Here is a 19,295-nt window from a genome sequence, read left to right as displayed (position 1 = left end):
AGAGCGGAATAGTAATATGGGAAATGAAGGTCAGAAAATGGCAGGGAGGGACAGAGAGAAAAAAACCTAAGAACACACCAATAGTCAAGACTAGATATGCAAAGATAACAAAAAGACATAACCAAAGGCTCTGTATCTGAATGCACATAGCATTCATAACAAATTAGATGAACTGATAGCGTACATTGAAATAAATAAATATGATCTGATAGCCATTAAAGAGACGTGGTTGCAGGATGACAAGGATTGGGTCCTCAATATTGAGGGGTATATGATATTCAAGAAGAATAGGAAGCTAGGTAAAGGTGAAGGGGTACCACTGTTAATCAAGGATGGCATTGGTGCAATAGTTAGAGATGAACGTGGTTTAGGAGATCAGGATGTAGAATCAGTTTGGGTGGAGATGAGGAATAGTGGGAGTGGTCTACTGGCCCCCTAACAGTAACCACAATGTAGGACACTGAAGTATACAAGAAGAAATATTGGGTGCGTGTGATAAAGGTACGGCAATAAGCATGCATGATTTTAATCTACATATAAACTGGAAAAATCAGATTGGCAATAGTAGCCTGGATGAGGAGTTCATAGAATGCTTTTGAGATAGTTTCTTAGAGCAGCACATTCTGGAACCAACCAGAGAACAGGTTATATTAGACTTGGTATTGTGTAATGTGACAGGATTAATTAATGACCTCAGAGTAAAGGCACCTCTAGGTAGCAGCGACCACAATATGATTGAATTTCACATCCAGTTTGAAAGAGAGAAGAGTGGGTCTAAGACTAGTATTTTGAATTTAAATAAGGCCAACTATGTGGGCATGAAAGCTGAGCTAGCTAAAGTGAGCTGGGTTACTAGACTAGGAGATAGATCAATAGAGAAGCAGTGGCAGACATTTAAGCGGATATTTCAGAATGCTCAGGATGACTATATTCCTACTAGAAAGAAAAATTCAAAAGGGGAAGACCCACCATCTGTGGTTAAATAAAGAATGTCATGCAGGGCCCCACCTGCCAAGAATGAGGCACATTAATTTTGCCACATGAACATTGATTTTTAAAAGAAAGCAACACCAGACCCTTGACTGGAAATACATTTGCATATTTCCTGACAGTGCTTAAAAGGGACAAAAGACCATTCACTGATACATTTGATCCACAATGGACTTTTGATTACCAGATGTTGAAGGTGGAGGAGCTAGCATTCTAGGTTGACTGTTAAGATGGTTGAATATACAAACAGACATGGTCAGACCAGTTTAGTCACATGACTAACTGTTGCAGTTTTTTAAAAACTTGCCACAGAGAATTTGAACTCAGAAAGCTGTTTGCTCCTGGAGGGAAAAGACTTCTAGTAGCTGGCTTGCCACAGCCTCTCCTGCCTGCTGTCATCTCTTTCCCAAGAAACTGAAAACCATCGAAGACACATGAACCCCAAGAGAGAAAAGTCTCCTACAATGAACAAGGTTTAAGAAGAATACTGGGCCCCAGCGAAAAGCAAGACCATAACTTCAATCAAGGACTTGAAGCACGGTAACAAAAGCCCTTTCTCAGAGATAGCTTCAAACTGCTCCATTTTATCTTTTCTGCTCTTTTCTGTCTCTATTTGCCTGTACGTATCACGTATGCATGCTAGCGTGGGGCACGGCATGTATCCGTAGACGTTAACCGAATTAGAGTATAAAGTTTAAGTTTTAAAATATTTCACTTTTCTTCTTTAAACCTAAGAAAGCCTGTTTGTGCTCATTTCTTTGCTTTATAATTGGAAAGCAGTTGTCATGGTCCTGTAGTTTTTTTTTGGAATATGCAGTTTGCCTTTAAGGCTTGCAAGGGATCAGTATTGCTTCAAGAACCAGCAAGCCTCAGGAGTTGTAGGAAGGTGCATTTTTGTTGCCTTAGAAACAGCCATTTGGAGGCTGTGAATCAAAGGGTGCTTTCTCGTTACCATAGATATAGCCACTGGGAGTGAGTTTCATGCGATTAATTTGGTACAATTCAGTTTTGAACTGGCTTTTAATGGAAGACAGTTTGTTCTAACACACAGACACGGGACACAGCTGTGATGACAGCACCTGGAGAAAGAGCTCTCAACCATTTAAACTGAAGGAAGAGGATTTTAGTCTGTTTATTATTATCTCTCAAAATTCTAAAAAAAAAGTCAAGCCGAAACAGAGATCTGTGGTAATTTAAATTGAAGAAAGGGAAGTTAGATTGTGACAATATTTTATTCCTCTAAAACTCTGAAGTGAGATTGATTCCATTGAAAGTATTTGCAAGTCGTTAATTGTTGAAATTCGCTGGAGAAGGAAAGCAACATTCTGTGAGGACTTCGAGCAACATTCTATGAGGATTTCATGCAACATTGGACTATAAATTTGAAAGGATTCTAATTTTTTCTATTTTAAATGTTGTTTCTATCTTCATAGTGTTTAAGAATTTAGTTCTTCTAATTAAAGAGTTAATTTGTTGATTTAATGACACCTGGTTTGATTAGCCTCATTTGAGGGTTAATAGATGGTACAATTTGGCTGGGTCTTTCTTTAATTTGGAAAGTTTAAAATGATATGTTAGCCGATCTGTGGAGCGACGGGATTGAATTAACAGTGCGTTGGCCCCACCACAATCAGAATCGTATATTTTGATTGGGGGCTTTGACTGGAGCGGTCGATTTGAATAGCAGATTAATTGGGGGGCTCGCTCGCAGTTGAATCATATTTAATTTGGTGGCTCGCGTCTGGGATCAGAATCAGATTAATCTGGAGGGCTCACATTTGGAATCAAAATAATTACTCGTCTCTGGAATAACATTTAAATTGGGGTCCTGCTTTTGGCATCATTTTAATTGTTCTCGAGTCTGGGATCTGATCAATTGGAAACTTGATTGTTGGGATCTAAATCTGATACCAATTACAAAGAAATTAAAAGAACTAGGTGCCTTATATAATAAGGTACAGTCGATACCATTGTTATGGCATTAGTGGTTGTAGCAGAGTTTTGGGGAAAGCAGAATGTTTCCCTGAGAGACTTGATAATTTTAACTAAGAGCAAATTAAAAGAATTGGCAGTGAAATTAGGGTTGGAATGGAAATCAGGTGCCAAAAATGCAGAGATAATTGACATAATAGCTGAACACCTGGATTTAGTAGAAGAAGATGATGATGATGATGATACTGATCAAGGGCAATACGAGGAACAAGAAAGGGAATACGAGAGACATGAAGGTAGTAAGTCCGAGAGTGATGCAGTTGTATTGGCTAGGATTCAGTCAGAAACGAAAAAACTTGTGGTAAAAAAAAATTAAGAAAACTTGAACTTCAGAGAGAGAGTGAAAGAGAAGAGAGGGAATTTAAATTAAAAGAGATGGAACTAAGACAAAGGGGTAGTCTTGAATCCAGGGAAAATTCGGGTCAGGAAGAATCTGAGTTTAGTTCAGGACCCAGTGAGAAGCTGTTTAAATTTATACAGACTTTTCCTAAATTTGAGGAAAGGGATGCAGAGGCATTTTTCATATCTTTTGAAAAAATAGCCAAATAGATGAAATGGTCAAAAGAAAGCTGGGCATTGCTTATTCAGGCAGGCTGGTAGGCAGAGCTCATGAAGCTTATGCCATGCCTTCTGAAGAGGCTTCTGCAGATTATGAGATGGCAAAAAAAATGCTATTTTCGCTGCGTATGAGTTAGTCCCTGAAGCTTACCATCAGAAGTTTAAGAACTTACGGAGATTGACTGGCAGACATATTTAGAATTTGAGAGGGTGAAGCAAACGAATTTTGACCGTTGGATACGAGCATTAAAGATAGAAACCACATATGAAAACCTTTGAGAATTGATTCTCTTAGAAGAGTTTTAAAAACTCCATTCCTTCAGTAGTGAGAACTCATATCGGTAACCTGAAAGTTTTGAAAGCTCGGCAAGCAGCAGAGATTGCTGACGATTTTGAGCTTATGAATAAGCCAACCTATTTTATCCGTCACCCCCATAAACCCGAGAAGGATAGAAAGTGGGAGAGTGAAAGGAAGGCAAGTAGCCAGGGACAAGAAGGAACAGCTGGGAATGCCCCAGGATCACCTCCTCAGGTCAGAAAGGAAGGTGCTGAGGGTAGAAATGAGGTTCGCAAGCCAAAATGTTATCATTACAACAAAACGGGTCATCTTCATTCAGAGTGCTGGTAATTGCGAGGTAAACCCATAGGACGTGTTGGGGTATGCAAAGTTAGTTCAGAGGAAAAGACTCTGACTGAGAGTATAGCAGACCAGGCTACAGCTTTAACGACAGCTGTGAATGTGAAACCAGATACTAAAACTAAGAGGAGTGTAGAGGTTAAGAATAAAATACCTGAGAGTTATAATGAATTTTTGTCAAAGGGGAGAGTAACTCCGTATCCTGTAAGTGAGGCAGGAAAACCTATCATTATACTCAGGAATACAGGAGCAACCCAAATACTCTTGCTGGGGAAAAATATGAGGTTTCCACCAAAGAGCGCCTTGAAAGCTAAAGTTTTAGTTAATGGAATTGGCGGGGTGTGTATACCCGTACCTTTGTATAAAGTACGCCTAGAGACTGACTTAATAACTGGGATAGTAACTGTAGGTGTTGTCCACAGTTTACCAGTAAAGGGAATCGATCTACTCCTAGGAAATATTTTGGCAGGATCAAAAATAACAGTTTCTCCTCTGGTTACAGAAGAACCATGTAAAATTAAGGAAACGGAGCAATTACAGGAGCAAGTTCCGAGAATATTTCCTGTGTAGTTACCCGAGCAATGGCTAAACAGGATTCATTGTCAGAGGTAAAAGGGGCACCACAAATAGATAATCAGGCATCTGAAACCTTATTTGGGGATTTAGATAATCCAAATGAGATGTTTAACAGATCGTCTATCATTGCAGCACAGCAAGCTGATCCAGAGATCTATCAAATAGCACAGACGGCTCTGTCAGAAGCTGAGGTGAAAGGAGTTCTGGAAGGCTATTATTTGGCAAATGGGGTTTTGAGGAGGAAATGGAGACTGCCTCATAGACCTGCCGACTTAGACTGGACAGCTGTTGAACAAATAGTGGTACCACCTAAATATCAACAAGGATTATTAAGGTTAGCACATGACATTCCTTTTTCAGGGGAATGCGGAAGACCAAATCACACATAAGCAAACATTATTACCGGCCAGGTCTTACAAAGGATGTGAGACAATTTTGTAGGGCATGCCACACCTGTCAAACGGTGGGAAAACCACAACCTATCATAAAACCAGGGGGTGAAGTATTAGTGTTGTTACCATCACAATGAAAGCACGGTTCGTGGCCCATATAGAGTGATCAAAAGAGTGAGTAAGGTAGATTACTTGATTGACACCCCTGATGGCCAGATGAAGAACCGGTTGTGTCACATTAATTTGCTCAAACCATATTATCGCAGGGAGAAGGATAAGCCAGTACAGGTACGTCAGGTAATTGGGACTGTGGAGAAGGAAAAGGATAGTGAGGATAAGGCAGAAGTAGGCCTAGGAAGTTCTCAGATTGAACCTCCAACTATCCCATTAACGAATGCAGAATGGCTAGGAAAATTAAACAATTGCCTTTTACACTTAGAGGCAAAACAGCGTGAAGTCCTAACCAGGGTTTTCACAATGTTTCAAAAAGTTTGTGGGGATAAGCCAAGATGTACAATCTTAGCCACACATGAGGTGGGTGTAGGGGGAGCCATTCCTTTAAAATGACATCCTTGTTGTTTAGGTCCAGACAGACAGACCCAAGTGGAAGCAGAGGTACAATGCGTGCTGAAAGGCAGCTTAGATGTACCTAGTCAGGACAGCTGGAATTTGCAGATGGTCTTGATGACTAAACCTGGTGGGACGGCTCAAACTTGCATAGACTCTGGAAATGTCACTGTGGTAAAGAAGGCAGGCTCCTACCCAATTTCTCATTCAAAGGACTGTATGGACAGAGTGGGCAACACAATGTGTCTTAAAGAGACAAATGTGTTGGAAGGATACTGTCAAATTCCTTTGACACCCCAGGGCAAGAAGAAATCAGTTTCTGTTACACCGGACAGGGCTTTCCAGTGTCAAGTGATGCCACGTAGGTTAAAGGGTACTCGAGAAACTTCTCAGAGAATAGTGAACCCAGTAGTGGTCCTCGCTGTGCAGCTCACGTGGCTGAGGTGATGGACAATAGGGACACTTGGAAGGAAAACACAAAATAAATGGAAGACTATGCTTGGAAATTGAGAATGGGTTAATTGGAGCAACCTTTTGAAAATTTAAAGCCAAACTGTTCTGGTGGAACTTGTTGCTGTAGTCTAAACATTTTTCTTTTAGAAATGTGTATATCTGTAAATGCGTGAAAAAGTTAGCCTTTTTTCAATTTGTATTTTTTACCCATTGTAATGAAAAGCATTTCAGGAATGGTGTTTCATTCCGCTAGGGGCAGAGTTGTCATGGTCCTGTAGTTCTTTTTCAGAATATGCGGTTTGCCTTTAGGCTTGCGAGGGATCAGTATTGCTTTAAGAACCAGCAAGCCTCAGGAGTTATAGGAAGGTGCATTTTCGTTGCCTTAGAAACAGCCATTTGGAGACTGCAATTCAAAGGGTGCATTCTCGTTACCATAGATATAGCCACTAGGAGTGAGTTTCATGCGATACAATTCTTACAATTCAGTTTTGAACTGGTTTTTAGTGGAAGACAGTATGTTCTAATACACAGACACAGGACACAGCTGTAATGACAGCTGGAAAAAGAGCTCTCGACCATTTAAACTGAAGGAAGAGGATTTTAGTCTGTTTATTATTATCTCAAAATTCTAAAAAAAAGTCAAGCCAAAACAGAGATCTGTGGTAATTTAAATTGAAGAAAGGGAAGTTAGATTGTGACAATCTTTTATTCCTCTAAAACTCTGAAGTACGATTGATTCCTTTGAAAGTATTTGCAAGTCGTTAATTGTTGAAATTCGCTGGAGAAGGAAAGCAACATTCAGTGAGGACTTCGAGCACCATTCTATGAGGATTTCATGCAACATTGGACTATAAATTTGAAAGGATTCTAATTTTTTCTATTTTAAATGTTGTTTCTATCTTCATAGTGTTTAAGAATTTAGTTCTTCTAATTAAAGAGTTAATTTGTTGATTTAATGACACCTGGTTTGATTAGCCTCATTTGAGGGTTAATAGATGGTACAATTTGGCTGGGTCTTTCTTTAATTTGGAAAGTTTAAAATGATATGTTAGCCGATCTGTGGAGCGACGGGATTGAATTAACAGTGCGTTGGCCCCACCACAATCAGAATCGTATATTTTGATTGGGGGCTTTGACTGGAGCAGTCAGTTGAAACACGGTGAACAAGGATTCACCAAGGGGGAGCTCAAAACACAGTGTGTTTAAAATTAAATCCTGTTACAGTAAGACCAGGTGAAGGCTGAAGGGGACCCCTGGACACCTTTCTCACCTGGTCATAACAAGAAATTAAGGAAAGCATCAAATGTAAGGAAAAAGCATACAATTGCGCAAAGTTGAGTGGCAGGTCAGATGATTGGTCAGAATATAAAGAATGGCAGAGAATGAATAAAAGGTTAATCAGGAGAAAGAAATTAGAGTATGAGAGAAAGTTAGCTAGAAATGTAAAAACAGATAGCAAGAGATTCTATGGGTATTTAAAATGGATAAGAGTAAGTAAAGTGAGTGTTGGTCCTCTAGAGTGAGAATGGGGAGTTAATTGTAGATAATAAGGAAATGCGGATGGAATGAACAAATATTTTGCTTCTGTCTTCACTGTAGAGGATATAAAAACATTCCAGTAATAGCTGCAAATCAGGAGGTGGAAGGAAGAGAGGAACGTGGTCAAATTATAATCACCAGGCAGTAGTACTGAGCAAACTGACAGAGCTGCGGGCTGACAAATCCCCAGGTCCTGATGGGCTTCATCCTAGGGTTTTAAAAGAGGTGGCTAATGAGGTAGTAGATGCGTTGGTGTTAATTTTTCAAAATTCACTAGATTCTGGAAAGGTTCCATCAGACTGGAAAGTAGCAAATATAACCCCTATATTCAAGAAGTGTGGGGAGGCAAAAACAGGTAACTATAGGCCAGTTAAGCTTGCAGTCTGTTGTGGGGAAGGTGGTAGAATCGATCATTAAGGAGGCTATAGCTGGGCACTCAGAAAAACCCAAGGTAATCAGGAATAGTCCACTGTGTATAAAGGACAGCCCGTTGACGTACTGTACTTGGATTCCCAGAAGGCATTTGACAAGATGCCACATAAAAGGTTATTGTGCAAAGTAGGAGCTCATGGTGTAGGGGGTAATATATTACCATGAATAGAGGATTGGCTGGCTGGCAGAAAACAGAATATGCATAAATGGGTCCTTTTCTGATTGGCAAGATGTAATGAGTGGAGTCCTGCAGGGATCTGTGCTGGGGCCTCAACTTTTTACAATTTATATCAATGACTTAGATGAGGGGAACGATGGCATGGTAGCTAAATTTGCAGATGACACAGCGATAGGTAGGAAAGTATGTTGTGAAGAGGACATAAAGAGGTTGCAGACCGATATAGATAGGTTGAGTGAGTGGGCACAAATCTGGCAGATGGAGTATAATGTTGGAAAACGTGAAGTTGTTCATTTTGGCAGGAAGAATAAAAAAGCAGAGTATTACTTAGATGGAGAACGACCGCAGAATTCTGAGGTGCAGAGGGATCTAGGTGTTCTAGTGTATGAATCACAAAACGTTAGTATGCAGGTACAACAAGTAATGAAGAAAGCTGATGGAATGCTATCCTTTATTACGAGAGGAATTGAAAATAAAAGTAAGGATGTTATGCTTCAGTTATACAGGGCATTGGTGAAACCACACCTCGTATACTCTGTGCAGGTTTGGTCTCCTTATTTAAGGAAGGATGTGAATGCGTTGGAGGTGGTTAAGAGGAGGTTCACTAGATTGTTATCTGGAATGAGCAGGTTGTCTTATGAGGAAAGGTTGGACAGACTGAGCTTGTTTTCACTGGAGTTTAGAAGAGTGAGGGGAGATTTGATTGAAGTTTATAAGATCCTAAAAGGTCTTGACAAAGTGGATGTGGAAAGGATGTTTCATCTTGTGGGTGAGTCCAGAACTAGGCACTGTTTTAAATTTGGGATCGCCCTTTAGGATAGAGATGAGGAGAATTTTTTTCTCGCAGAGGCTTGTGCGACTTTGAAACTCTCTGCCTCAGAAGGTGGTGGAGGTGGGGGTCATTGAATAATTTTAAGGCCGAGGTAGATAGATTCTTGTTAGGCAAGGGGATCAAAGGTTATCGGGGTAGATGGGAATGTAGAATTCGAGACACAAACAGATTATTGAATGGCAGAGCAGGCTAGAGGGGCCGAATAGCCCACTTCTGCTGCTAATTCGTATGCTTGTATGACAGGCGACCAAATGTTTGATTAAAGAGGTAGGTTTTAAGTAACATCTTAAAGGATAGAGGGGCAGAGTGCTTTGGAGAGGGAATTTCACAGTTTAAGGCTTAGACAGTTGATAGCATGGCTGTCACTGGTGGGGCAAAGGAAATGATGGATATACAAGAGGACAAAGTTGGAGAAACATCGAGTTCTCAGAGGGTTGCAGGACTGGAGGAGGTGAAAGAAAGGGAGGAGCCTGGCCATGGACGGATTTGAGCACAGGGATGAGAATTTTAAAATTGAAGTATTGGTGGACCAGGAGCCAATGTAGGTCAGCGAGCATGGGGTGATGGGCGAACTGGATTTGGTGCAAGTTAGTATACAACCAGCAGAGTTTGGATGAGTTCACGTTTATGGAAGGTGGAAGATGGAAGGTCAAAACACCCGATGAGTTCAGTTTACTCAGGGCAGCCTTAGAATCAAATCTGGTCAACATATATCATACTATTTATTTGCATTCGCCACCGAGTCACTGGGGCAGACTCAACATAGTTGTGTCGTGTCTTTCTTTGGCCTCCTTGTCTCGAGTCAATGGGTAAGCACCTAGAGATGGTCAGTGGTTTGTTGAGCAGCGCCTGGAGTGGCTATAAAGGCCAATTCTAGAGTGACAGACTCTTCCACAGGCGCTGCAGAAAAAACTGGTTGTCGGGGCTGTTACACAGTTGGCTCTCTCTTTGCACTTCTGTCTTTTTTCCTGCCAACTGCTAAGTCTCTTCGACTCGTCACTCTTTAGCCCCGCCTTTATGGCTGTCCGCCAGCTCTGGCGATCACTGGCAACTGACTCGCACAACTTGTGATCAATGTCACAGGACTTCATGTCGCGTTTGCAGACGTCTTTAAAGCAGAGACATGGATGGCCGCTGGGTCTGATACCAGTGATAAACTCGCTGTACAATGCGTCCTTGGGGATCCTGCCATCTTCTATGTGGCTCACATGGCCAAGCCACCTCAAGCGCCGCTGGCTCAGTAAGGTGTATCTGCTGGGGATGTTGGACGCCTCGAGGACTTCTGCGTTGGAGATACGTTCCTGCCACCTGATGTCAAGGATTCTCCGGAGGCAGCGAAGATGGAATGTGTTGAGACGTCGCTCTTGGCTGACGTACGTTGTCCAGGCCTCGCTGCCGTAGAGCAAGGTACTGAGGACAGACTGTGGTGTATCTGTATGGAAAAAATGTAGATTGGAAATTGAGCAGCTCTTTCATAGGCGTGACGGGCTGAATGTGTGATTATCAAGGAGAATTATGCCACACTGAGGCTTAAAATAGTTTAGGTGGGGGAGAATGCTACTTCAAATGTAATCAAGTCTAACAATGAATACCAAAGCTGAGCATTCTGTAGTTCAACACATGACTTGTGCAGCGTCGGAGAATGACAGCCGCGAACATATGGCAGCGGCTGCATAACAATGTGGCCCCTTGTCTGGGCGCAGAGCCGTTCGGCTCCAGCCAACCCATTTGTGCCGGGGTTGGGGTTGGGGTTGGGGTGGGGGATTCCGTCTCCCATTTGAAACTGCGCGGGCTCTGATCTCCAGTGCGCACGCGCCGGCCAGTGCTGTGGGAAGGGAGAGAGAGAGAGCAAGCAAAAAAAGTGCGAGCAGCTGGGGGGGGCGGGCGGCAATTCAGTGAGAGCAAATGGTAAATATCTTCCGTGTAGTAATCGTAATGGCAAACCAGTTTAAGTTTTTTTTAAAAAAAAAGTGAAACTACAGGGCCGGACGCGGTGTGACCGCGTTCACCTCGCGCTCCGAACGCCGCGGGATACCCAACGTTCCATTTCCGAACGCCGCGGCTCCGAGTGTTCTCTTTTGGAACGTTCGGCCTGCGACGGCGTTCGGAGCGCGGATCCCACATTCCACTGGCGTGCCACAAAGTAGCATCCTTGTGTGGAATGGGGCGGATTCCCTCTTTCTAAAAGCACGTTTCACTTTTAATTCTCTCTCTTTCCCCGCCCGAGTTAAACCAGGTTATTCAATTCCACATTGTAACCCGTGTCTTAAAAGGTCCGGATGCTTCTGCAAGTCTGTCTTACTGCTTGCTTGTAAATAAAGTTTTAAATAACAGAAAAGTTGTCTTGGGGACGCGGGAATTTTAAAAGTCGCGGGGCCTGGGGAGCGCGGAGCCTCGGGTGATTCAGAGCCCAGGCTCGCCGTTCCTGCCATCACGCCCGCTCTTGCCTGCACGGTCGTTTGGCTGTGAACCCCTTCACTGTCTCTTGCTTCCTTGCCTCGGCCCGTACTGGTGGACCATTCCAGAATAGGCCCTTAGCTCTGTGACCTTGTTGCAGTATTCGTGGTGTTAGTGTGTGTGTTTTATTTATCGACACTCTCGCTGTACTTTCAGGAAGTTTTTTTTTTAAATTTTGGGAGTGTGCGTAGTGACTGCTTGTTCATTGGATGGCGAGAGTTGCAGAGAGATTAGAGTATAAAATTTTAGGCCCAGTGATCCCTTTCTCTGTTGTTTCTTTGCTGGCAGTTGTTTGAATAATAGTTTCTCTTTGAGGGGTCGTCTGCACACCAGTGGAGATACTGAGAATCAGGAGCTGGGATATCTAAGTACTTTTTATAAATGTTTGATAACCAGAGGGGAGATGAGATTTTTTTTCTACACAGCGAATTACGATGACCTGCCTGAAAGGGTGGTGGAAGCTGGTTCAATAGTAACTTTCAAAGGAGGATTGGATAAGGACTTAAAGGAAAAAAATTGCAAGGCTATGGAGAAAGAGTACGGGAGTGGGACTGCTTTGAAAGAGCTGCACAGGCAGGATGGGCTAAATGGTCTCCGATGTTGTAAAAGTCTGTGCATACTTTAAGATAGTGTGCTGCTGTCTCTGAATTGTTATTTTACAAGTCATAAGCTGTTAATCTTTGATTCTGATCATATAACAGTCACTTATTAAAGTGCTACACCAATGGGATAGCCACAATTAAGGAAAGCAATTCTCTTTATAATTGTGTTTATTAAAAAAGGAACTTTCGGGAGGATTAGGTGTTCTTGCACATTATTAATAAACTGAAAAACATCAGGAATACTCCACCACAAAAGCATGGTGCAGCGAAATCTCAGATAGTATCAGTCGTACATATGCATTTCACTTAAACTGGCTATTGTTGCTTAACAGGAATTTCAGAATACAATGCCAGGAAAAAGGTCAGTGAAAAGGTCAAAAGATGAAGAAGAAACACAAGTTGAAGAAAGTAAAAAGTTAAAGAGTGAGTATGTGCATTCACTTTGTCAATCACTAGTTAACTTGCAACATGCTTGGGTTCTTCTATTGCTATTGACCTGGCGATATCACAAACACATACATACACTTTAAAAATGCTGTCATTCACTTGTTAACTATTTTGGGTGCAATATTAAACTTATGATAAAATCTTCATATTTTCTGTTACTTTGAGATAAAGTGACTTGCATTTGAATAATGGGTGCTGACCTGTTGGGAACTCTACATTGGTATGCTGTGCTGCTCACGTCGCTGACATTTACCTAGTGAGGGCTCACACCCCTTGCTGGGGGGAGGGGAAGGGGTTAAATAAGGCTTGCTTTGGGGTTGAAGTTTCTCTAAGTTGATGCATACGCCTGATGCTGGAAGTGCAGAGGCAAGTGAGCCCACTCTCTGTGGTGGATTCAATAATGTAATGCCAGAATCAGGCAGGCCTGTGATGCCAGGCAGCACTGTTGAAGGTTGGGTAAACAAGCCTGGCAAGGTAATAGTGATTAAGACTTGGCGCTGGGGCCAGGGATTGTTTCTACTTATCACTAGAGAGTTTTGCAAACCAGTGCCGAACAGACTGTTGGCTGGGTAAGTAGTGTGGAGATGGCTGCACTCTCAATGCTCTGCTATCATCTCTGCACTTTTAGCTGACAGTATTCAAGTATTGCCAATGTACACCTAAACTCCCTGGACTTGGGTAAGTGGGGTTTATCCTTATGGCAAGAGAGTCAGCATGCTGTATTGGGTAAAGGAAAAACTCTTTAAGGATGAAACCTGTGTGGATTACTCAGCAGTGTGGTTTGGAGATTCCGAGATGTGACAGTGTATTTCCAAGCCTGGCAGACGTTTGCACTTACTAACCTACTTGGAGTGTCAGCTGTGGCTAAGTGGGTAGCATTCTCACCTCTGAGTCAGAAGATTGTGAGTTCAAGTCCCTCTGACTTGTGGTGCGGTACTGACCGAGCTCCAATTTTCAGATGAGGCATTAAAATGAGGCCCCATCTGCTCTCCAAGGTGGATGTAAAAGACCCCATGACATTGTTTTGAAGAAGAGCGGGGAGTTCAACATCATTAAAAACAGATTATCCAACTGTTAATACATTGCTGCATTTGGGAGCTTGCTCGGCCCAAGTTGACAGCCAGATTTCCTACATTACAACAGTAACTACACTTCAAAAGTACTTTGGCTGTCAAGTGCTTTGGAACTTCCTGAGATCATGAAAGGTGCTATATAAATGCAAGTCTTTCTTGAAATGCAGACTGTAGTGTGGTACTGAGCCACATAGAGCAGAGTGGCCTCGGTCTTTGAAGGGTGGGGCAATATGTGTGGGGTTGTAAGGTGAGGAACAACTCTGAGCTCTGGTGGACACTTGAATGAGGAGAGGGGAGTGAAATGCTGAGTCCAATGTGCCACAGGGCAGCCAATTCAGGTGAAAGTGATTGGAATATTCAGGAATGTGCGGACGTGTCATTTATTGAAGTGTGTTGCTTCAGCTGGTCTTCAAATAGTGGACAAAGCAGAACTGTCCCAATTAAACCCAATACTTGCATCATCATCGTATTGCATTGCATCCTGTGTTGGAGACAGGCCTGTGGAGTAAATGATAACAACATGCCTTTATTGATACATTTATGGAAGCCAAATAAATGCAAGTTGCTATTGATCTTTCCATCAGATTGGCAAACATCGCAAATCCCACGCTCTATTAACTGTGTGTCCGTGAATGCCGCACGTGCACAACTTTCTGTCTGTTGCCGAATCTTCTGCAAGTTACACGCAGGGCAGTTTGGAACTGGTGGATTCTGATACAATTGCTGGCCCATTTGCACTCATTTGCTTAGCAATTGTAACTGAACATTGGGGTAAATTAGCCAGTTGTGTATTCCCCCTGGTTAATCAACAATTAATCATCATTTCAGAAGTCTCCAACAGATTACATTAGAATGATCGACCCATTGTGCATCAGGGCTTGGATGGCTCTGGGTGTCAGGAGTCGGTTCCAACAAAGAAGTGGAACAAAAAAAGGCTGACGCTCTAAACTACAGGGGGTTTCTGTGTTAAGTGGGCAAAAAAAATTAAGGCATCAGGAGGTGAAACTGTTTAAATTGCTCCAAAGTCACTGTCCTGCTTTGTGATGTCTGCAGCTCTATTGATGAGGTTTGCTGTTTTGTTTTGTAAATGATTCCCGGTGCCATGATGTTCTGTGCATCACACTGCTGCTTTCCCGCATCATAAGATTATGACCTTACTTGGGGTGGTGGTGGGGGGGGCGAACTGGCTTGGTCCCTTTTTCTCTGGATGCAGTTATGACGTTGCAACTGCGCCTCGCAGTGTGTCGGTCTTGCAGCCTGGTGATAGTGTCTCAGCTATGGCCCGCATGTCAGTGGAAAGTAATCTTGCACCTTTGTCGGTGTGGTTGAATACATATATACTTGGTTGCACACTCCTGAGTAAAATCCTTAATTTTCACTGCTGCTACCAATGGCTAGAAAAACTGTATAAACTTGCCCCATGTTTTAACTGTAAGCACCATGTGCTGAGCAATAATTGTACCTATACAGAAGTCTACTCGCAGCAGAAAAGTAAGTACCAAAACAAACATAGCTTCGTAGTCAGTAAAGGCATCCAGTTCAGTCACATTTAGACCATAAGGGTTGATTCCGGCCTGTTCATTTACCTGATCTCAGTCCAAGCAGCAGTCTGTGCACTCTGTGGGCTAGTGGGTGGGGAAACAATTAAGCCAGCATTCCCAATACAAATGCAAAATACTGCAGTTGCTGGAAATCTGAAATACAGACAGAAAGTGCTGGAAATACAGACAGAAAGTGCTGGAAATACTCAGCAGGTCTGGCAGCATCTGTTGAGAGAAACAGAGTTAATATTTCAGGTCGATGATCTTTCATCAAAACTGCTGAGTGTTTCTAGCATTTTCTGTTGTTATTTCTGCCCAGATAGCTATTCCCTGAATCCTGTTTTAAGCAGAGCCAGGGCTGAACCTGGCTTTGATGCCCTCCACAGCTGAATAACCTGCCAAAGCCAGCCACCTAGAATCTCAAATGAAGGTGGCCCATTAGTCGAGGAGAGGGGCTTGGATCTTGACCTCTGCCATGATCAGCTTCTTTAAAGATGGGCATGTGACATTTTGTCCGGTTTCCAGCTAAACTTGCATGAAAATCACCCAGCAGGATTGTTCTAAGATTCTTACCTTTCTAGACATTTGTTGCATTTGGAGGGAGTTCTTCAGCTGGGATTGAAACATATGTCTGTGAGCTCCAGCCCTACAAACCTCTGAGACCTCTGCACTCCTGCAATTCCAGTCTCTTGGGCATTCCCCATTTCCATCACTCCACTATAACAACCATGCCTTCAGCAGCCTAGATCTTGAGCTCCAGAATTCCCTCTCAATCCTCTGTCCTCTCTCCTTTAAAATGCTCCTTAAAACCTACCCTTTTGGTTAGCTGCCCTTATGTCACCTTACATGGCTCGGTGTCACAGTTTTGATTCATATCCTCCTGTGAAGTGCTTTGGGGTGTTTTTATTACCTTAAAGTACTATATAAATGTCAGTTGTTGTAGTGGGGGAAACAAGTTGGGATAATCAGTTTTTTTTTAACTTGCTGTATAATACCCATATTCTAAGTAGGTCTGAATGTCACTGTTAAAACGGAGAACCCAGTTGAATTCATAGCCACACATGTATGTTTATATAACGTACAATCAACAGACACCTGGTCTCTGAATGTGATACAAAGCAAGGTGGACTCCTTATGATGAAATCCAGGGCCTAACTTTTATTGGACAATGAGAACTGAGGGAGGTCAGAGATGTGAAGATTGCAAGAAACAGCAGCCCCGAAATGCAGTAAAAGAAGCCAGTGGCAATCGGAGGTTGTGTTACTGCACTCAAACCTCTCTTCCTGAAGCTCTGGCATCAATGTAAAGATGCCTGATGAGTGAGGACAAAACTGATTCACGAGAAGTGCTGTAATAAGAGGCCAACAACCATTGATTAGGCTTTGGACCACAGCATGGACACGCAATGCCTCAACTTTTTTATTCATTTTTGGGATGAGGCCATTGTTGGCAAGTCTGGCATTTATTGTCCACACCTAATTGCCCTTGAGAAAGTGGTAGTGAACTGCTGCAGTCCGTCTAGTGTAGGTGCACTCACAGTGCATCTTGGGGAAGGAGTTCCAGGATTTTGACCCAGTGACGGTGAAGGAATGGGTTTGGGATGTGCTGTTGAAGAAACCGAAACGGCGAGAGAGAGAGGGGAGCACAGTGGGAGCGGAGGTTTAAAAAGCGCGCCAAAAGCCCAGAGTCGGAGACCGGAGACAGAGTGAGAGAGAGAGGGAGGAGCATGGCGGGAGCGGAGGTTTAAAAAGCATATCAAAAGCCCAGAGTTGGAGACTGATACCGAGCGAGAGAGAGAGGAGCAGCAGGAGTGGAACAGAGAAAAATCGAAAAGTGACATCAGAGTGATGTCACAATCAACAGAGAGAGCAGGGAAACAGAGAGCCGCTGGGGTGAGTATACAGGTAAGCCTTTAATTTAATTTAAATCAAACCTAGCACCGAACATCACAGGCAAGCAGGTAGGTGATTGGTTTGGGAAGAAGCTACCTGTTTGGTGAGTATCTGTTAGGATTAGAATGGACCTTAATCACTTAACATTTAAAATTGTAAAGGAACTAGTGATAAGCTTAATAAAATATATATAAAAAAGGAAAATAATTTAAAGTAATTGGTAATTAAAACACATTAAGAATGGCAGGACAGGTGATGTGTCATGGCTACAGCATATGGGAGCTCCTGGATGCCAGTGTGATCCAGGGCGCGCATGTCTGCAGTAAGTGTTTGCGGCTCGAAGAACTTCGGCTCAGATCATTGAACTGGAGCCCGAGCTGCAGACACTGCAACACATGAGGGAGGAGGAAAGTTACCTGGACATTTTGTACTAGGAGGAGGTGGTCTTCTGATTTGGTCATTGGTCAGGTACAGGAGAGTGTGGCTGTAGCTGAGGCAGGTAAGGGGACCCAGAGGGCAGGAGTGCAGAAGCCTCAGTCTTTGCGATTGTCCAACAGGTTTGAGGTTCTTTCAGCTTGTTTGGATGAGAGTGGGGGCTGCAGGGTGGATGAGCAACCTCACCATGGTACAGGAACCATTCAAGTGGAAGGAGAAAAAAGGAATGTAGTGGTAGTAGGGGACAGTATAATTATTGGGATTGATACTGTTCTCTGCAGCAAAGAGTGAGAGTCCAGATGGCTGTGTTGCCTGCCCGGTGCCAGGGATGGAGAGGAACGTACAGTGGGAGGGGGAGGATCCAATCGTCGTGGTCCATGTAGGTACCAACGACATAGGTAGGGCAAGGAAAGAGGTTCTGCATAGTCAGTATGAGGAACTAGGCACCAAATTAAGAAGCTGAACCTCAAAGGTAATAATGTGCCATGTGCAAACTGGCATAGGGCAAATAAGATTATAGAAATTAATGTGTGGCTCAAAGACTGGTGTGGTAGAAGTGGGTTCTGGTTCGTGGGGCATTGGCACCAGTACTGGGGAAAGTGGTGGGACGGTCTACACCTGAACTGTCATGAGGCCGGTATTCTAGCGAGCTGCATAGCTAGGGAGGTAGAGGGGGTTTTAAACTGAATAGTGGGGGAAAGAGATCAAATTTGGGAAGATATGGTAAATCAAGGAGTAGAGACAAGACAAAAGAGAAAGGTATTAATAAGGGAAATGATAAACAGACTGTGACTAGAAGGGACAGAGCATACAAATCTAACAGTAAATCAACAAATAAGGCTAGAGGTTACAAAAATAATAAAAGGACAAAACTAAAGGCTCTAAATCTGAATGCACCTAGCATTCGGAACAAAACAGATGAACTGAGAGCACAAATAAAAATAAAATAAGTGCAATCTGATTACAGAGACAGGGCTGCAGGACGACATAGATTGGGACCTGAATATTGAAGGGTACATAGCATTTAGGAAGGATAGGAAGCTAGGAAAAGGTGGAGGGGTGGCTCTTAATTAATTAATGATGGTATTAACGCAATAGAGAGGGATGACCTAAGTTCAGGAGACCGGGATGTTGAAGCAGTTTGGGTAGAGATGAGAAATCATAAAGGTAAGAAGTCACTTGTGGGAGTGGTGTACAGGATTAACCACACTGTTGGATGGGATATAAAGGAAGAAATAATGGCAGCTTGTCAGAAAGGTACAGCGATAATTATAGGGGATTTTAACCAACATATAGACTGGAAAAATCAGATGGGCAGAGGTAGCCTAGATGAGGCGTACGTAGAATGTTTTCGGGATAATTTCTTGGAACAATATGTTTTGGAGCCAACCAGAGAGCAGGCTATACTAGATCTGGTATTGTGCTACGAGATAGGGTTAATTAATGACCTCATAGTTAAGGCGCCCCTAGGTAGCAGCGATCATAATATGATTGAATTTTACATTCAGTTTGAGGGAGAGAAGAGTGGGTCCAAGACTAGTATTTTAAACTTAAATAAGGGCAATTATGAGGGCATGAAAGTCGAGCTAGCTAAAGTGAAGTTGCAAATCAGGTTAAGGGATAGGTCAATAGAGATGTAGTGGCAGACATTTAAGGGGTTATTTCAAAATACGCAGAATAGATACATTTCAACGAGAAAGAA

General features: G+C 42.8%; 1 protein-coding gene across 7 annotated transcripts in view; it reads left to right on the top strand.

Annotated features, from left to right (window-relative positions):
* Positions 1-10,960: 10,960 nt before the first annotated feature.
* The window catches only part of rcc1 (regulator of chromosome condensation 1), a 30,875-nt gene continuing 22,540 nt past the window's right edge, over positions 10,961-19,295 (top strand). The window contains exons 1-2 of one of the 7 annotated variants that reach the window (XM_068011501.1): positions 10,961-11,054; positions 12,538-12,628. In XM_068011501.1, the coding sequence (XP_067867602.1) occupies positions 11,052-11,054; positions 12,538-12,628 (94 nt within the window). In that variant the 5' untranslated portion in view covers positions 10,961-11,051. Of the gene's footprint in view, positions 11,055-11,258; positions 11,458-11,539; positions 11,601-11,636; positions 11,720-11,887; positions 11,972-12,537; positions 12,629-19,295 lie in introns of those variants that run through there. The other 6 variants (XM_068011505.1, XM_068011502.1, XM_068011506.1 and 3 more) reach the window with 6 other exon arrangements.

This window comes from Heterodontus francisci, chromosome 31, assembly GCF_036365525.1.
Source record: "Heterodontus francisci isolate sHetFra1 chromosome 31, sHetFra1.hap1, whole genome shotgun sequence".
Classification (NCBI taxonomy): domain Eukaryota; kingdom Metazoa; phylum Chordata; class Chondrichthyes; order Heterodontiformes; family Heterodontidae; genus Heterodontus; species Heterodontus francisci.
This window is presented reverse-complemented; position numbering and strand designations above follow the sequence as displayed.